This window comes from Notamacropus eugenii, chromosome 3 (genome assembly GCF_028372415.1).
Source record: "Notamacropus eugenii isolate mMacEug1 chromosome 3, mMacEug1.pri_v2, whole genome shotgun sequence".
Classification (NCBI taxonomy): Eukaryota; Metazoa; Chordata; class Mammalia; order Diprotodontia; family Macropodidae; genus Notamacropus; species Notamacropus eugenii.
In genome coordinates this window covers 24,223,569-24,242,675 of record NC_092874.1, presented here as the reverse complement: position 1 = coordinate 24,242,675, position 19,107 = coordinate 24,223,569, and the positions used below count along the sequence as shown (strand labels likewise).

General features: G+C 39.3%; 1 protein-coding gene and 1 long non-coding RNA gene across 9 annotated transcripts in view; one reads left to right on the top strand and one right to left on the bottom strand.

The window, feature by feature from the left end:
• The window catches only part of LOC140532555 (uncharacterized), a 79,570-nt gene extending 73,301 nt beyond the window's left edge, over window positions 1-6,269 (top strand). For 5 of the 6 annotated variants that reach the window (XR_011976575.1, XR_011976576.1, XR_011976577.1 and 2 more), the window contains one exon: window positions 6,056-6,269. This is a non-coding gene — a long non-coding RNA (uncharacterized lncRNA). Of the gene's footprint in view, window positions 1-3,675; window positions 5,451-6,055 lie in introns of all 6 variants that reach the window. The other variant, XR_011976578.1, reaches the window with a different exon arrangement.
• GADL1 (glutamate decarboxylase like 1) overlaps window positions 1-19,107 on the bottom strand; it is a 201,236-nt gene that overhangs the window by 103,160 nt on the left and 78,969 nt on the right. For all 3 annotated transcript variants that reach the window (XM_072651116.1, XM_072651117.1, XM_072651118.1), the window contains 2 exons: window positions 18,266-18,330; window positions 17,884-17,965 (listed from right to left, as the gene is read on the bottom strand). In XM_072651116.1, coding sequence (XP_072507217.1) covers window positions 17,884-17,965; window positions 18,266-18,330 — 147 coding nt within the window. The remainder of the gene's footprint in view (window positions 1-17,883; window positions 17,966-18,265; window positions 18,331-19,107) is intronic.

Sequence of the window (19,107 nt, the reverse complement as noted above, 5' to 3'; positions counted from 1 at the left end):
AAAGTACCTTTATCCCCTAAGTAAGTACTTGTTGAATTAAAAGCACATAGCAGAAACAAATTAGGGTCCTCAAACGACATTGAGCTAGGGTCTCAGATCTTCTCCAGAGATGGTCACGAGGACATCACATACAAAACTGTCCTCCTTCCATGCTTACTGTGCTGACAAAGAAGAAAAGCATGACTGCACTGAAGTTCAATGAAATCTCTCCCACCCCAAGTACAAACATTTAACAAGATCAGGCCGGATCTAGTGTTTATTGTGCTGTTGTTAACCAGACCTCAGGTCCAGCTCAAATGGAATTTTTAATCTGAAGTAGAAAAACCAGAGGCTTCTATTTCCTGAAGCTGGAGCAGCCTCTGGAGTTCTGGCCTCTGCAGCTCAGAAGAGAAGGAAAAAATTGATTTTCAGAGCAAATAAGAAGCTATGCAGAAAAGTAATTTCTGAGCTAAAAGTGACCAGGTCTTCCTTTTCTTTTTTTAAAATAAAGGCTTAGGAAATTTTGGAAATATTCAAAAATTCCATAAACATGAGTAATCTGTCGAAATAAATTTCTTTCTCAAGCAACTTCAGTTGAAATATCATGGAACTCATCCTGTAAACCTGCATCAAAACTTTGAGGGCTGGCATATGCTTTACATTTCAAAGACTTCCTAATAAAATATGTGAGGATGAAAAAAATTAATAAGTTAATCATAGCTAGCATTTATATAATGTTTTAAAGCTTTCAAATCACTGTATGTATATTATTTTGATGGATCCTTACAACAACTTTGGGTCCTACTATTGTAATAGCCATTTAACAGATGAAGAAACAGGCTGAGAGAGAGGTTAAGTAACTTGCTTGGCATGCAGCTAGTAAGCATTTGAGATGGGATTTGAATTCAGGTCTTCTTGACTCTGTCTAGCTCTGAGAGGCAGACAATGAATGTTGTCTGATAGCCATGTCCTCCTAATAGGCTACGACTACAAATAGGAATTACTCTAACCATTATGATGGTGTTGAGGTACAGGAGAACTGCAAGAAACAGCTTCTATCACAGTTTGTTACCCTCAGCTCTATTAGGCTCACAAACTTCAGTGACATCTTATTGAAAGAACTACAATTTCAGATTAAACAAATGCGAAATACACATTTTAAATCCTATTCACATAATAAATATATAGTTTCCAAAATGGAAACTTAAAGATGTAGTAGCTATTTAAACTTTTTCTCCCCAATGATGTGTCAGTTCCTACCCTCTCTCTTCTCTCTCAGTGGTGTTCATTTTTTTCTCACTCTGTAGCTGACTTTCCGTTGACTTGCCCTCACACTGGTCAAATTAGGATTTCATTAGAAAGAGAGTAAATGCTATAAGTCACTATTCTCAACATCATAGGGGTAACCCTTGTGAGTAGTTATCTCTAACTCTAGCTGAAAGCTCATGAGCCCCCACTGGTATATTTCTGATGAACAGATCAGTCACAAAAAATTAGTCTTGGTCAAAATGGAAAGCAAAGCAAATACACAATATTTACATAATATTCTACTCATAAATTTAGATCATACTCTACTACCAATGTATAGAGTATCTGTGGGGACAGTGGACAGATCCTTAATGTCCCAGAGGGCAATCCACAATTCTGGTAGACTTCAATATTTTCTTTCTGTCTCTGGAACTGACCAAAAAAGCTCCTGGATGAACACAATTTCTATAAGAATACATGCTTCTATTGCTAAGTGCACACTTCACTCCGTTCCATACACTTGACAACTCAACAGCACTCAGCACCATACTATTTCATTAGCTCACTTCCATGCCTGGAATTCTGCACCTTCAAGAGTCTGCTCAAAACTCAACTTTTGAAAGAGGCCTTTCCAGGTTCTCTTATGGCCAGTCCCTTCTCTCTGAGATTAACTTTTGTATATGCTGTATTTATCTTGTATGTACAAATTTTTATATGTTTCCCCAATAGAAGAAACTGTGTATTTGACTCGTTTTGTAGCATCAGTGCTTAGTACAATGCCCAATATATAGTAAGAACTTAAATTCTTGTTGACTAATGCTAAATTAAGCACACAATTTTAGCTGGCTAGATCAAAACACTGGCGTTTCTTCTATGATGCTCCATTTTTAAGTTGTCCCCCTAAGAAACTGGGCTCACTCCTCAACAGCTGCCATGTTTTACCCACCATTTCCAGCATCAGTCTTAGCTCATTCCTTTAGCTGCAGAGTTCAGGCAATGAACCTCATCCTTTGGTTGGCAAAAGGTTCTCTAACTCTCTTTCTTTGTAGGATTTTTCTACTTTATCTTCAAGCAATAATAGATGCCAGTGCACAAAAGCACTTTCTTTCTTCTACTCTCCTCAGTGGCAAAGGGCAATAATGAATAAAGTATACTTCCACTTTTTCTGTTTTTTCCCTTGGTAGCAGGTGGCAATTGAAAGTAGACTGTATCCTTACTACTTCTTCTCTAAAGCAAGAAGCAATAAAGAGTAAAATATATCCTCTCCCTCCTTTTCTCCTTTTCCTCCTCCTTAGCAGCAGGTAGTAATAAAGAGAGAATTTCAGCCATTCTTCGGCCAACCTGTCCTGTAATAAATGACAGTGTATGGAAAGGGTCATAGCTTCTTTTTGCCACAGCTCCGAAGTCTGTTCTTGTAACTGCCTTTTTTATTCATCAGTTGATTCCTCTTTTTGAAGGACTTCACCTTATCATATGGTAAATAACACAAATTTATCAGTTCTCACTTGTACCATTGCAAAAGATTCTTGCTTGGTTTTCCTGCTACCAGTCTCTCCTCTAAAATAATCTTGCTCAAACATAAATCTGATCATGCCACTCCCCTGCTCAAGAACATTTAGTAGGTCACCATTGCTTCTAGAATTACATACAAACTCCTCAGTTTGGTAATCAAAGTCCTTAGGAATATGGCTTCCACCTAACTTTCTAAGCAGTTCATATTACTGACTTTCATATAAACCACATTCTAACTGAAGTGGTATATTTGGTATCTCCTGAACTTGACATTCTACCTTGTGCCTCCATGTCTTAATATAGGCTGTCCCCCATTCAAGAGATAAATTCTCTCCTCAAGCCCAGCTCTAATTTCCTTGAGGCTCAGCTGAGGTACCATTTGCTCTGGACAGCATTTTTCTGATTCCCATGGCTGATACTGCTCTTTTCTCAATTTTTATTATATTTATCTGTCTCTTTGCATCTCTTTACATGGTATATCCATGAAGTAGAATGCAAGTTCCTTGAAGGTAGGGACTATTTTTCTCTTTTGTCTTCCATCCAAAGTGCCTAGCATAGTGCCTGGCACAAGCCAGTGTTTAATAAATGTTTGTGACATTGAATTTAACTAAATAAGAGATTAAAATGCCTTCATTCTCTATCACTTTACAAAACCTACATTTGATTTCATTCAGCAAGCACTGATTAAGCACCTACCATGTTCATAGAAGGCATTATGCATCCCCATCTCACATATTTTCTACAGTACCATGAATTTACATATCCTCAATAGTTACCAGGGCAATGGAGACATTTCCAAAATGAACATCCTTTCTCAGACAAGAAAAACCCAGCATTGACAGATGGATGGATTCATTATTTTCATGATATCTAATGGGAGGGGGAAAAACATTCAACACTCTTGATTTCCAATGTCTATTCATTTGCCACCAACAGGTGAATGGCTCCAGAAGTCATAATTCTGTTCAACAAAGAAAGCATTCACTGAATACTTTCCCCAAGGCGCCATCTCATGTTTCATGGAGTGGTTTAACTGAAGCCTAAGCTATCTGCCAGCTTTCCTAATTGGAAAATGAAACTATTAAAGTGGACAGCACTCAAAACCCAGTTCAATGCCACCTTTCCAGCTGAAAGCAATCTTTTTTTTATTACTATTAAATATAAGTTTGTAGCTCTCCCTGGCTCTGAAAACTGGGTTTTTCATTGTCTTTTACTATGTCTTTGGCAGGTTTGATAGGGAAATGGTACAAAGAATCTGACAGCACACGAAATGGAAGCATCGGCATCTCTACAACAGAGTGCTGATAGTTTAATCTGTTCTATGAAACTTTCACTAGCAATAAAACTAAGAAATAATACTTCAAGACCAAATTGAAAGGACATACAACAGTTGTCTATGCTACTTAGTGATACCTGCATAGTGAAATAAACAGAAAAGGAAGTGGCTTAACGTAAAAGGAACAAAGCTTGTCCACCTTGCTGTTCAATCAATCAATCAGTAAACATATATGAAGTGACTTCTATGTGTCAGACACTTTATAAAGTGCTGGGGATATGAAAAGAGGCACGATGTTGAATCTCCCAACTTTGGGCACCTTCACTGGCTGTTCTCCTGGAATTCTCTCCCTGTTCGTCTCTACCATCTGGCTTCCCAGGTTTCCTCAAGTCTCAGATAAAGTCCAGAACTCAGCTCAGTGACAAATCTTTTACAAAAAGCCTCTTTAATCTTAGTGTCTTCCCTCTGATATGATCTCCAGTTCATCCCATATGTTTATATCGAGTTCTTTGCCAGTTTTCTCATCTAATTGACTGCAGTCTTCTTGGGAGCAGAGATTGTTTTTACCTTTCTTGTATTTGCAGACTCAGCATGATGCTTAATAAATGCCTTGTTGGCGTGTTGACTAATTATTTAGTAGTTTTTATTCATTATTTATTTAATAATTAATTAATTGTTTAATACTTTGAATAATTAAATTTAATAATTTATTATGTCTCAAGAGACAAGAAAAGGGAAGACTTAGTCCCATCTTTTCTTTCCATTTCTCTTTTCAAGTCAGTCCCCAAGCCCCGTCTTTTATCAAAAAACTTACAATAGCACAGGGTCATAGAACGGAAATTCCAGGTTAGAAAGGCCCTCAGTATCCACCTAGATCACCCATATCTCATAAACTTTCCAACATTCTCACCAAGTGATCAGTCAGCCTTTGCTTGAAGACCACCATTAAAGGAGATCCACAACCACCCCAAAGGCAGCCTGTTCCATTTTTTTTGACATCTTTGATTATTAGGAAATCCAGTTCTAAATGGGTCTTTAGAAAGTTCTGTCCATTCTACCATCTGGGACTAAGCAACATGTCGAATCCCTCTTCCACCGCAACCCTTTCAATACTTAAAGCCAATTCTCTTGTCCATCCAAATTCTTCTCATCCCCAGTCTGAGCATTCCCACTTCCTTCAGCCAGTCCTCATCTGGGATGGATTTAAGACACTTGCCTACTTTTCGATGTTCCTCCACTTACCACAGTCTTTATTGTGTCAATGGCACTTGTTACAGTGGCAAAGGAACATATGAAAACTAAGGGATTTATATTTGGTAAATTTGTATGCTTCAGATTTCACTGTGAGATTGGTGGATTATAAACTCCTTGAGGACACGGACCATCTCTTGTCTCTTTTTCTACCCCTAGAGCTTAGTATAATGCCTGACATATAGTAAGTATCTAATAAATGTTTACTGATTGATTGTACATGTGCATGAATACAAAAATAAAAATCTAACATTTATATGGAGCTTTAAAAATTTTAAGTGTTTTACATGTTATGTCATGTATGTCACATGCATATACACATACAACGTATGTTGTTATTATTCACCCTTCCTTCTCAAAGAGAACAAATGACATCATGAGGGTGTTGTCTTGGCTTGCATGTGAATTAGATATGCATGGATATGAATGTGCTAAGTCATCGTGGTGATTATCAGTCAAGGACAAACCTAGTCACAATCCGGAACAATTAGCAAATTCTTATTTACATGTGGCTTTCTTTCCCTTTTCAAAGATAATCTAGTTCTTTAAGCAAGGGTGCCTGCCCTGATGAAAGCCACTGGCCAACGGCACTCTCCTGTACTAACCTTGGTTCAGATTCCTCTGGGAGAGATGGTCACACAGTCTGCTGAGCTGTGCTACAATCTGTGCTAAGACAGAAGGGATGGAATCTTTAAACAAACCACTGGCTCACAAGGCATTATTTCAACAATCCACTCATAGGAACAAAACCAACTGAAAAGGACTGACTGCACTCTTTTTCACCCTTAGGACCACAGATCTGAAGTCCGAAGAGATCTTAGCGGTCACTGAAGCCAACCCCCTCATTTTACAGATGAAGAAGCTGAAGCCCACAGAGTGGAAGGGATTTGCTTAAGGTCACACAGCTACTAATTAGCAAAGCCAGGATTCGAATTGAAACTCTGAAATCTGCACTTATCGAGAGAATGCATACATGAATAAAATAATGGAACCTTGGAAATTATATTGGGATTAGTAGTGCTTTTTTGTTTTGGAGAAGAAATTTATTTTGGGACAGGGAACAGAACCCAGTCTTTCCAGAGATTGTGGCATCACAGAGTTAGAGCCAGAAGGGGGTTCTAAGATCATCCAATCCAGATGTTCTTAACCTGGAGAGTTTCCAACTTAGGGAAAAATGCATTTTTACTTCAAATCAATTGGTCTTCTTTCTAATCTTACATGTTTTATTTTATACATTCAGAGATATTCTTCAGAGAAGGGATCCTCAGGCTTCCCTGGATTACCACAGGGTCCTGTGAGACAAAGGTGAAGAATCCTGAATTCTATTTCCATTCCCCATTTTATAAATGAGGGAACCCCGAATGATGATGGAGGAGATGGAGGATGATTTTGTGTGTGTGTATATGACTTGAATTCAAAATTTATTACCTGTATGATCTTGGGCCAACATGCAACCTCTCCATGATTTAGTTTATGATCTATAAAAGACAGGACTGGACTCAGTGGCTTCTTGGAGCCTTTCTAACCCTCTATCTGTAATCTCTCCTTCCTTCTCTGCTTACTGTTTTAAAGTCTTATGCACAGGCAAAACTGTAGAAGACTAGATTTCAAAGATGTGATGTAAGGTTCCCATATAGTTTACTACCAGGTCTATTGGCAAAGGCTTGATGGCCAGTTGTCTCCTTTCTGGGCCTCAGTTTTCTCAGGTGTAAAGGAATCCATTAGATTACATGATGTCCAAGGTCTCTTCCATTTTTTACCATGATACCCAGACTCTACACGAAAAGTGGCCATTTGGGAAGGGGCTGGATTTTCCAACTGGGAGATGCTTTGATTCTAGTTGGAACATTCAGAGCTGTCTCCCAGAGCTCATTTGGAGCTCACTGTAATTCTACAATTGTTGCCTTATGAACCTACATTACAGCAGGGAACTTGACATTCCAGACGATACCTAGATTTAAGCATATGAGGAAAAGGGAGAATTCCCTGCATGAGAGGAGGCTTTGAAATTGCTGTTTGGCCCCAGTCACATCGACACACCACACAGTGATTATCACACTGTTCAGAGCTTTCAAACCCACTTAATGGTACTTTTATAAGGTCTGCAAGAGGAGGGGAAAATAACCAAAACACCATTTGCTTTTGCCTTCTGCTTTTTCAATCCACCCCACTCCGGAATTGATAAGAACCAAAATAGAAGTCTGGTCATTTTGTGCTCCAGAGTAAAAAAGGAAAAATACATTTTATTTGTTTAATTTTAATCTTCTTTTTACTGACTTATTTCATATTTGATTCTAAATATACAATACCCTCTCTCCTACCCAGTGAGTCATCCTTTGTCCCAAACATTCAAAAAGAAAGAGGAGAGAGAAAGCTCTCCAGTAGACCAAACCAATAGTCTAATAGTGTAAGTAATACACTACAGCCCTAGCCCCCTCCTTCTGAAATGAAAGGAGAGAGATGTGGTTTCTTACCCATTGTCTCAGCCCAAGATGGGTTATTAAAATTACATGATGCTGAGTTTTATCCTAGAAAATATATTTTCAATATCCTGTAGAATTGAATGCAGTTAGATTCCAATAGGAAAACAAAATTAGAGATTTTGAGCTTGAAGGGATCTTAGAGGCCATTGTGTACAATCCACTTATTTTACAGTTAAAGAAAGTGAAGGTAAGAGATTAAATGACTTGCCCAGGTTGATACAGCTACTGAGTCTCTGAGGTAAGACTGCAATTCAGGTATTCCTGACTCCAAGCCCAGTACTCTATCCACTGTACCACCTAAAGTGAAGAAGCACCTTGACCCAGCAATCCCACTACGAGGCGTGTACTCCAAAGAGTTAAAAAGAAAGAGGGAAATGGCCCAGATGTGCAAAAATATTCATAGAATTCTTTTTTTTTTTTTGGTAGTAAAGAAATGAAAACAGAGGGTGCTCATCAATTGGGGATTCACTGAACAAAGCATGCTAAAGGTTTTTAATAGAATATTAATTATTATTCTCTGTGAAATGATGAAAAAAATGGGAGCATTCTATGAACTGATGCAGAGTGAGCAATAGCCCCAGGAGAACAACTTAGACAGTGACCAAAATACTGTAAAAGTAAAAATCAACTTTGCAAAGCTTAAGGACTCTGCTCAGTACAATGACCAACCACAGCTCTAGATGAGTGATGATTGATGGACCGTCCTGCCTATCCCTTGATAGAGAGAGACTGCAAGAGCCAAATGCTACATGCTTTTTCAGACATGCTGAGACTTTTTTGGCTTGGCTATGCTTATTGATTATGAGGGAGATTTCTATTTCTGTTTTTGTTTTAATTTTCAAAGAGTGTGACAGAAAAAGACAAAGATGGAGGCGAGGGTGGGTAGTCTGACTGGTATATTTTATTATCTCACAACTATTGTTTTTTAAAAGCCTTCTGAAAAACCTATTTAAACCTTCCAGTGGATTTTTTTATCTCACAGAAATACATGTTCCCTCCAGTCATACAGACTGAAGCCCATCCAGGACTGCCCATTCTGTTTGGCTTTTGTCTTTGTCCACGTACAATTTCGCTTCAGGGATTTGTGTGTGTGTGTGTGTGTGTGTGTGTGTGTGTGTGTGTGTGTGTGTGTGTGTGTTTTGCTTACTTTCTTATGACATTGGGATGATACCAGTGGATCACAGACCGCCCATTAGTTATCACATGATCTGCCCTCATCATATGACCAGATCAGTTTCATTTTCTATCATCCATTTATTGACAATATGCTTTACTTCTGGTCTTCTTCCAAAGTTCCTCATTGATTCTTTATGGTACCTTGTCCCACCCACTACGTGTGTGTCCATTGCTCTTTGGGTAATGCTCATTTTCAGACCTTTGGAGATTGTTCTGTTCCATGTCTCCTGGCTAACTGCAACACCAGTAGAATATTGATAAATATTTTTTAAAGCAACAGAAAACAAATACTGACACTGCCAGCATATAGGCCTACTTTCCCACTTAATAAAGTGAAAATAAAAAAATGCTTAGATTTGCTCCCCTCTATTCTATTGAATTTTTAAAATATCTTGACTTTGCTTTCAGATCAAAGCATCAAAAATCATTTGATCCTAAAACATTATCCATGTAGATCCAGAATTTACATCTGAAGTGAACCTATTTAGAATCGCAGATTTTTTTTTTTGTATCTCTGGTTTTCTTTTTATCCCTATAATACAAAGAAGGTTAGTAATATTATACCTCCTAGAGCAAATAGCTCTGCTTTGTTCCTGCTGCCAACCCCATCCCCTAAAAGAAGAATGCAAATAGCCACCAGCTAGTTAGAGCTTTAGGATACAAATGAAGGAATTAGCTTTTCCCTGTGATGCATGAACAATTTATTACTAGATAATTTGCATTATATTAATGAGAGTATACCTGTGCATCAACTAGGGGTCAGATTCAGGATTTCTATTCATTGTTACTGCCAGTAAGTTAGTAACTGAGTCTGTCACAGCATCACTTCAATCTTGATGGTCCACAACAATTCAAGGAGGAACTATTTAGGAATATACTGGTCAACTATCTGCATCTCCAGTTCAGTTCAATAAAATTCATCAAACCTTTATTAAATAGCTAGTATGAGACAGGCATTACGCTAGGTTCTTGGGATTCAAAGACAAAAATATGTGGCCTTCCTTCTGTAAGTCCCATAGAGAATACATTACACCAAATGTCCCAGTCCATGTTCTGCACACACTCTACCTTTCCCATATACCTTATACCCCCTCCAGAACCCTGCCATGTACTCTTCAATCCGGGGAAATTGGTGTCCTTGTTTTGTTCCACAGACAAGTCAAGATATTCCATTTCTCGGTTCTAGGCATTTTCTCTGATTGTCCCCCATGTTTGAAATGTTCTCCCTTCTCATCTTTGCCTCCTAACTTTCTTCAAGTCCCTCCTAAAATCTCACCTTCTACAGGAAGGCTTTTCCCAATCCCTCTTAATTCTAGTGCTTTACCTCTGTTAATTTGTTGTTGTTTAGTTGTTTCAACTGTATCTGACTCTTTGTGATCCTATTTGAGTTTGTTTTTTTTTTCCATAGAGATACTAGAGTGGTTTGCCATTTTATTCTCAAGTTCATTTTATAGATGAGGAAACTGAAGTGAACAGGGATAAGTGACTTGCCCAGGGTCACACAGTTAGTAAGTGTCCGAGGGCAGATTTGAACTCAGGAAGAGGAATCTTCTTGTCTCTCAGCCCGACACTCTATCCACTGTACCACCTACAAAGTAGTTTGGATGGAAGGGCACTAACACTTTGTGAGGGAAAAAAAGTCTTCATGTAGAAGGTAATGCTTGAGTTGCATCTTAAAGGAAGAAAGATACTATGAGGGAGGGTATTCCAGGCATGAGGCATGACCACTGTAAACACAGAGATAGGAGATACAGCGAAAGAAGCAGAGAAAAGGGCAGCAAAGATGGAACCTAGGGTGCAGGAAGGAGAATGATGTATTAATAAAGCTAGAAAAGTAGGTTAGGTCCAGGATGAGAAAGACTTCAAAAGTCAAACAGAGGAGATTATACTTAATACAAAGGGAGTCAAGAAACCACCTGTGTTTATTGAGTAGGGATGAAAGTGGTCTGCAGTTAAGGAAACTCACTTTGGTAGCCATACAGAAGGTACATTGAAGTTGAGTAGAGAATCTGATTTCTAATCAGAATGTCTTTCTATCAAATCCCAGAGTTTTTGCAATCTCAAAATTCTTTGCACAATGATTACCATACCTCCATCTTCCTCCATTCTGACTATGAAAGTAGATCAAAAGCATCATGTCACCCTGTTGAGCCTCAGTTTTCTCATCTGTAAAACTGGGATACCAATGCTGACACAGCCTACTACTCAGTCACCACAAAGGAAAAGGCTTGGAAACCTTAAGGTGTAATGCAAATCAATCAATAAGCCTGCTATGTAGCAGGTGTTATCCTAGGTGCTAGAGATACAAAGACGAAAATGAGATAGTTCCTGTACTCAAGGAGCTTATACACTATCACATGCTAATAGTATTACCATGCAGATCTAACAACCAGCTTTTAAGCATTCAGTTATCATGTAATTATATAATGTTTCTAAGAGAGGATGACAGAGTTGGTGCTCAAGCAGACCTAGAGATAGCCTCATTCAACCAGTTTATTTTACAGGGGCAGAAACTGATCTTAATAGAAGCTAAATCATTTATTCAAGGTCATACAGGAAGTAAGTGGCAAAATTGAGATTTGAACCCAGATTCTTTAACTCTAACTGCCTCTTAACACAGCAATTCTCAGAAATGTGCTTGAAGGTTTTACTCCAGAGACTAGAATCACGGAATCCATTTGGAAGGGATCTCAGAGGCTATTGAATCCATCTTGTGCCTGAGAAGCAACTATGACATAACCAATGAATGACCATCTGTCTTTGGATCGAAGGCCTCGTATGGCATCTTCTTCTACAACTTCCAGATGCAGGTCTTCCCACTTTGGGATACCTCTCACTATTAAGAAATGTTTTCTTCTTTCAAGCCTAAATTTGACTCTTGGGAACTTCTGCCCATTGCTACTTGTTTTTCCTGTAGGGTCAAGGAAACAAATCTAATCCCTCTTCCAAATGGCAGCCCTTCAGATACTTGAAGACAGCTCCCATAATTCCCCTGAGTCTTTTCTTTTCAGACTAAACATTCCCAATTCCTTCAACTGATCTTATGTGCCATGAGCCCCTCCTTGTGAGTCTCCTCTGGACACTTTCTAACTTATTGATACCTTCCTAACATGTGGTACCCGGGATTAAACATAATAGTGCAGATGGGGTCCAACCAGGGTCAAGTACTCCTGGACACCATGCTTCCCTGAATGCATCCCAAGGTAACATTCCTTTTCTTAGCTGTCATTTCACATTGTTGACTCATACTTACCTACAAGTTCCCTAAAACTGTGATATTTGTAGAATAACTAATGTCAAGTCATACTTTTCCCTTATTGTGCTTGTAAAGTTGATTTTTTATAAACCAGAGTATAAGAATTCACATTTATTCTTACCTACTCTTGCAATAAATAAAATTGCATAAATATGACCACATAGAGAGAGTATTCAACTGGACTCAAGAAATCCGAGTTGTGGTACTAGTTCTGTCAACAACTAGCCATGGGACCTCAGCCAAGTTAGTTTAACTCTCCAGGCCTCAGTTTCCAAAGAGAGATGGACTAGGTGATCTCTAAGGTGACTTCCAAGATTTTGTTCATGTAATTCTATGTAACAGCAGTAATAGCAGCTGGACAGCAGAAAAATGAGAGTTTCTAAAATCCAGTCCCTGGGAGAGGATGAAAGAGGGATATAAATGTAGAAAGTTGCTAGTAAGTGCATAATAAAAACCTATGTGAATTGGGCTGGGTAGAGAGCTACAAATTACCAATCAAAAGAAATGTAGGTAACCTAGCCTCCTCTTCAGAGAAAAGACAGGAAACTACACTCAATAAGCCTTAGAGCTAGTCACTAGATTCAAGCCACAACAGCAAACTGTTATGGCCAACAGATAATAAAGTTTTGCCAAGGGAATTGGCCACAAGATCTACCAACGATGGACTGAAGTGCTCACGTATAGCAAGTTTAGAGGGTGAGGAAAATTTTGAAATGATCTCTAGAGAGTTCACGATGTTGTCTTTCTACTACCATGAAATAATTTTTACATATGCAAAAAGTTCAAACTGGTTTCCTTCCTAGAAGAGTAGATAAAAGACTAAAGGAAAACTTTTCCATTTTCTGTGTTCCCAGAAAGAATGTTTTCCTTAGGAAAATATACTTACGTGAAGAACACTGGGAAAGCAAGACAGAAAACATTTAGGTCAAAACCAGCAGATGGAGAAATCCAAACAATTCTGTCATGGGAATGCACAACAGATCACTTGAATGGAAGGCAGTCAATACAAGGAATTCAGAAAGCAGACTGCAAGGCTGTCACAGAGGTATGACATAGCAGCAACAAGGGACTTTCAAATTATCTGGACATCTGCTGGAGCTTGCTCTGTCGAATGCCAAATAACCATCAAGGTATTCATTGGCCTTAAGGATAATTTCATCCTTTGAGAAGTGAAATGAACAATATATACAATTTGATCCAAATTCTGACCAGTGAAAGAAAACTTAGTGCTGAGGTCAAAATAAGGGAAATCATGGAGAGATATTAAACCTCCCCTTGTAGAATTCATGATAAAGAAGCAGAAGCCATTAAGACATGGGCTGCCATGCAATCAAGACTGGATGAGTCAATTTCAAAGGGCTAAGTGGGTTTGCACAGCCTAAAATCATTCAAAGGAAGCCAATCCAGCCAGGGATTCAATTGGATTCAATAAAGGCATTTTACTATTTGCAAGACTCTGTCCTAGGTGCTGGCAACTCTCTAAAGAGAGTCATATGTACACTAAGGGAACATATTCAACTTGGGTTTTAAAAAGATGTGTGGAAGATAGCAAGCAGCAAGGGCAGTAACAGAAAATGGATAAACAGGAGAGTGGTGTAGTCTTATAAGAACAATCTTAGCCCTAAAACCTGAAGGTGCTGAATTTGGCAATGAATGAGAGGGTTCTAGGGGGTCTTAGTGGACTGCATGTTCAAAATATGTCAACAGCATGATGTGGCAACCAATGAGGCTAGTCTCAGGCTACATTATTTTGTTGTTTAGTTGCTTTCAATTGTGTTCGACTCTTTGTGACCCCTTTTGGGGATTTCCAGCAAAGATGCTGTAGTGGTTTGCCATTTCCTTCTCCAGCTCATTTTGAAGATGAAGAAACTGAGGCAAACAGGGTTAAGTGACTTGCTCAGGGTCACACAACTAGTAAATGTCTGAAGCCAGATTTCAACTCAGGTCTTCCTCACTCCAGCCCCAGCACTCTATCCGCTGTCACCTAACTGCTGTTGCTGGAAATTATGGCAACTAGGTGGTGTAGTGGATAGAGCATCAGGTCTTGAGTCAGAAACACCTGAGTTTAAATCTGGTCTCAGATACTAGCTGTGTGGCTTTGAAAAGGTCACTTAACCCTGTTTGCCTCAGTTTCCTTATCTGGAAAATGAGCTGGAGAAGGAAATGGCAAACCACTTTAGTATCTCTCTTAAGAAAACCCCAAAGAAGGTCATGAAGACATGACTGAAATGACTGAGCAGCAACAAAAAATTCCCAGCAGTAGAGGTGATCATTCCATCATTCTCAGACCCCTATCCTAAGTATTGTGGTCAATTCTGAGTACTACAGATTAAGAGAACATTGACAAACTGGAGATTGTCCAAAAGGGGCACTCGGGATGGTGAAGGACATTAAGGTCATATTGTAAGATCTGTTGAAGGAATTGGGAATGTTTGACCTGGAGGAGAGGAGGCTCAAGGTGGGGATGTGAACTCTCTTCAAATGTCTGAAAGATTGTTCTGTGGAGGAGGGATTAGCCTTGTTATGTTTGGATGCAGAGGGCAGAACCAGGAAGAATTGGTGGAAGTTGAAAGTGGGAAATGTAAGTTGGATGCTACGAAAAATTCCCAAACAGTTCAAAGTATAATAGCCATTTTCAAGTGGTGGTGAATTCCTCCTCCTTGGAGGTCTTCCAGGAGAGGTAGATTAGCACTTCCTGGGGGTTATAGTAAGGATTCTTTTGTTTATGGGTTGAACAAGATGGATGTTGAAGTTCCTTCCAACTCTCAAAGCCTGGGATAGAAAATGTGCGTGTGTGTGTCTGTGTGTGTGTGTGTGTGTGTGTGTGTGTGTGTGTGACTCTTGGGAATTTTGAACTGGATGCCCCACAGGTATCTCAGCCTCAACATGGCCACTCATTGCCCCTCCCCTGCTTGTACTACCTAAACCAACCCGCTTTCAACTTCCTATCTCCCCTCCCCCCCAGCATCATCCTTAACTCCCTCCTCTCCCACATCCCACATATCTAATCGTTTCTAAGGTCCATCATTTCTACCTTCACGACATCTCTCCCATCCCCTTTCTTCTCCCCATTCATGCTGCCCCTCTCCTCTAGGCCATCCCTATTTCTCATCTGAACTATTGCCATACCTTAATCATGGGGCTCCCAATACATCTTTCCCTCATTTCATTCATCCTCCATACAGATGTCAAGGTGATCTTTCTAAAGCACAGCACTAATCGTAGCATTCCCCTCTTCAATCAACTCCATTATTGCCTCGGTGCTCACATATGAACTTCCATTTTTGGCATTTAAAGACTTCCACAACCTGGCCCCGTCTACTCTTCAAGCCATATTAGACATGACTCCTGTTCACATAATCTACTGTCATAAGATTGTAAGTAGGAAAGAATCTTAGAGATCATTGAGTTCTACCCCTTAATTCTACAGATGAGGAAACTGAGGCATACAGCATCTAAGTGACTTGCCCAGGATCAGCCATATTAGACTTTTTACTGTTCCTCCTACATGGTACTCCATCTCCCAACTCCGTGCCTTTGCATTGTTTCTCCTCTGACACTCCATTCCTGGAAAGTATTTTCTCCTTCACCTTCACCTATTTCCTTCAAGACTCAGCTCAAGCACCATCTTTAACATGGATCCTTTCATGATCCCTTCCAGGTGTTGACCTATTTGTATCTTTTCCAACAAAAATACCTTGTTTTCTACTTTGTGTCTAAGTTAGATATACTTCTGTACCCCTTTCAATAAAAATATGAGCTCCTTGAGGACAGGATGGATTTAATTTCATCTTTGTACTGTTGTCAGCTAGCACAGTGTTTGGCTCATTGTAGGCAGTTAGTAAATGCCATTTCCTCCAAATAGAATGTAAGCCCTTTGAGGACAAGCACTATTTCACTGTGTTCCCTTCACCTAGCATGTCGTTGCTGTTTCGCCACTTTAGTCATGTCTGACTCTTCGTGACCCCATCTGGAGTTTATCTTGGTAGAGATACTGAAGAGGTCTGCCATTTCCATCTCCAGCTCATTTTACAGATGAGGAAACTGAGGCAAGCACAGTTAAGTGACTTGTCCAGGGGCATTTAGCTAGTAAGTGAGGGTGGATTTGAATTCATGAAGATGAGTCTTCCTAATCCACTGCACCACCTAGCTGCCCCTAAGTAGCACATAGGAGGAGCTTAATAAATATGTATTAAATTGATATGTATAGTGTTGCTTTTGTAAGTTCTTTTATTATTTCTTTTTCATTTATGCCAGTCATATCCCCTCAACAGCCACCTGGGCAGATCCTACATTGACCCTTTACTTCTTACAAAGAAAAAATATTTTATTAAAGCTGATCAGCACAATGACCATATCTGATGGATATCCCATTCCATATCCATCACCCATACCTCCCTACTGAGAAGGGGAAAGTATTATTCTTTGTTAATTCTCCAGGACTGAGATTGTTCATTAAGATTCATCAGCATGTGACTCTTTTTTAAACACTCATAGTCAACATTTGTGTAGCTATTATATATATTATCATCTTGTCTTTGTGTCTTGGTACTTCATAAATGTTCCTTAAATTGAATTAACACTTCTTACTTAAGCTTTTGTATCTTTGGACACATCTGGCTATGCTTCTGTGAATTCCTCATATTTGTAATTTCTTATAATATTCCAGAGTCTCTTCCATAAATTCTCCCCAATTTTACCAGTCCCCACCAATCACTAGCATGTCCCTATGATAGGGTTAGGAGATTCATATGTATGCCAGAGATGTAAGACAGTAACAGGAGTCTTAAAGTTCTTTTAATTTTAAATACAAATAGAAAATAAATTGAGCCTTGCCAAGGGAAGCCATTTCATCTGAGAAAGCCGGAGGAAGAAATTTGAATTTATACCCAAGTCAAAGGAAAATTTCTTATTCTGTGCCACATACCTATGAAAGCATTTTCAGAAATAAACATCTGGAATGTTTTCCAAATAGATTCTTCTCATTTTCATAGTGATACATATGTGCTCATGGCAACAACTTTTGGTGAATGGGGAGTAATTTCATTTTTCTTTGCCCCTCAGGAAAAGAGGAAGTTCAACCAACACTTTGCCCAATGGCCATCAACTGGTCATCCCCCAGAGTTGCTTTGAATCATTTCTGATCCAGTCTTGACTCACATTGGGAATCTAAACATTCATCATTTAAGCCACCTAATAAATCAGCCCAATGATCAACCTTAAATAATATCTTTTCACTAAACTGGGCTATTAAGACTTAGCTAAGCATATTAAGTATTCTGTTTAAAGCAGAGCAAACATCTGCTCCATTTTCACAGTGAGCAGTTAGTTTAAAGAAAACTTAACTCCCAAATGTATTCAAGGGGAAACAATCTCAGTAACATGTGAAACCAAGCTTTTAAATGTGTGCCCAAAGAGCAGCAGTGAGCCTGTCTCTAGAAGTCCTGGTGCTCACGCTCTGTTTCATCTAAATCAAAGCCATAAGTGACTTTAGCAAAGATGCCAGCTGTTCTCCTCAGGTTCTTTTTCGATTGGGGGCTACAGGTCTCTCCTTCTACCCTTTATTTGGTATTAGACTAGAAACTCCAGACATTGGTCCTAACCTAGGTTTCTGAATTGGCTGTGTTCCTCTGGCCCACTCTGATTTACCTCTCTTGTCTCCTTCCCCCCCCCCCCCAAAAAATACGGAGAAGGAAACTCACCGTGTTGTCTTTCACAAGAAGAGCACAACACTGGATTCCAGCCATAAGCATCTTATGTGGGTTCCAGGCCACTGAGTCAGCCCTGTGAGAGGAAGCAAAGAGAGGGAAAGGGGAGGGGGCAGAGAAAAACATAATTATTTCCCATTCCCCAAAGGCTGTTCTTATGAGCAGATTTCACAGTATTAGTGTCTAATTTAGAGTTCTGAATGTTTGGTTGTTTCTGTGGGGATGATTTTTGTGTCTGCTTGCTTGCTTTGGGGTGGTGGTTGTCTTTCTAAAAGTTTTGTTTTCTCCCATATCAACACATTAGTTAAAAAACAAAATCCAGAGGGGTGTCCCTTCTGAGTGAAGGTGCCACCACGAACTGGGAAACTACATTTACCTGTGGATGCCATGCAGAAGCTTGCGATGCTTCCTTGACATCAAAGCTGAGCCACCCCAAGATGCCTGTTGAGATATTTATATATAGAGATGTTTATGTCAACCAAAACAATGTCATTTGTACACTCTCAGGTGATCACTGGTAATCTGTGAGCACCAGTGCCAACCTGATTTATTTGAAACGGATACCCAGTTTTTATTACAATAAATGTTCATCCCCCCAAAAGTATACCAAGTGCCATATTCCCATTTTATAAATGTCTTCATAAATGAAAATCCAGTTACTGTGTTTTGATGTTCAAACTGTATCACCACCAATCAATCAACAAGGGTCTATGGCACCTATGTGCCAAGCATTGTTAGGTGTTGAGTACATAAAGACAAATAATGAAACAGTCCCTATAATAAAGGATTTTACATTCTACAAATCACACAAAGGGTTTAGCTGAAGCCTTTGTACCATGCATCAAAGGGGGAAAAAAAGAGAAGCAGTCCCTGTCCCCAGGATATCTCTAATTCAAAGCAGATGCCATGAGTGTGGACTTCATTGGAGGGCATTTGATATACAAACATGGTGCTAATGCTGACACTTGACAAAGATTATGTGCATGATGGGCAAAGAATAGGATAATTGTTTTGTGAGAGGGGGGATTCACCTTTGGACAGAACAGGCTTATAGAAAATCACTTCTTTGCGTCCTAATTGTCAAGAATAGTGACATGGAAGAAGTAGGATTTTAAGAGCTATTACATGATAAAAGGGAAGATTTTGGAGCAAGGAGAGGGGAGGAGATCATGTAGAGGGAATAGTTGGACACTTTCCCAACAGGGGGAGAGCTAAAAG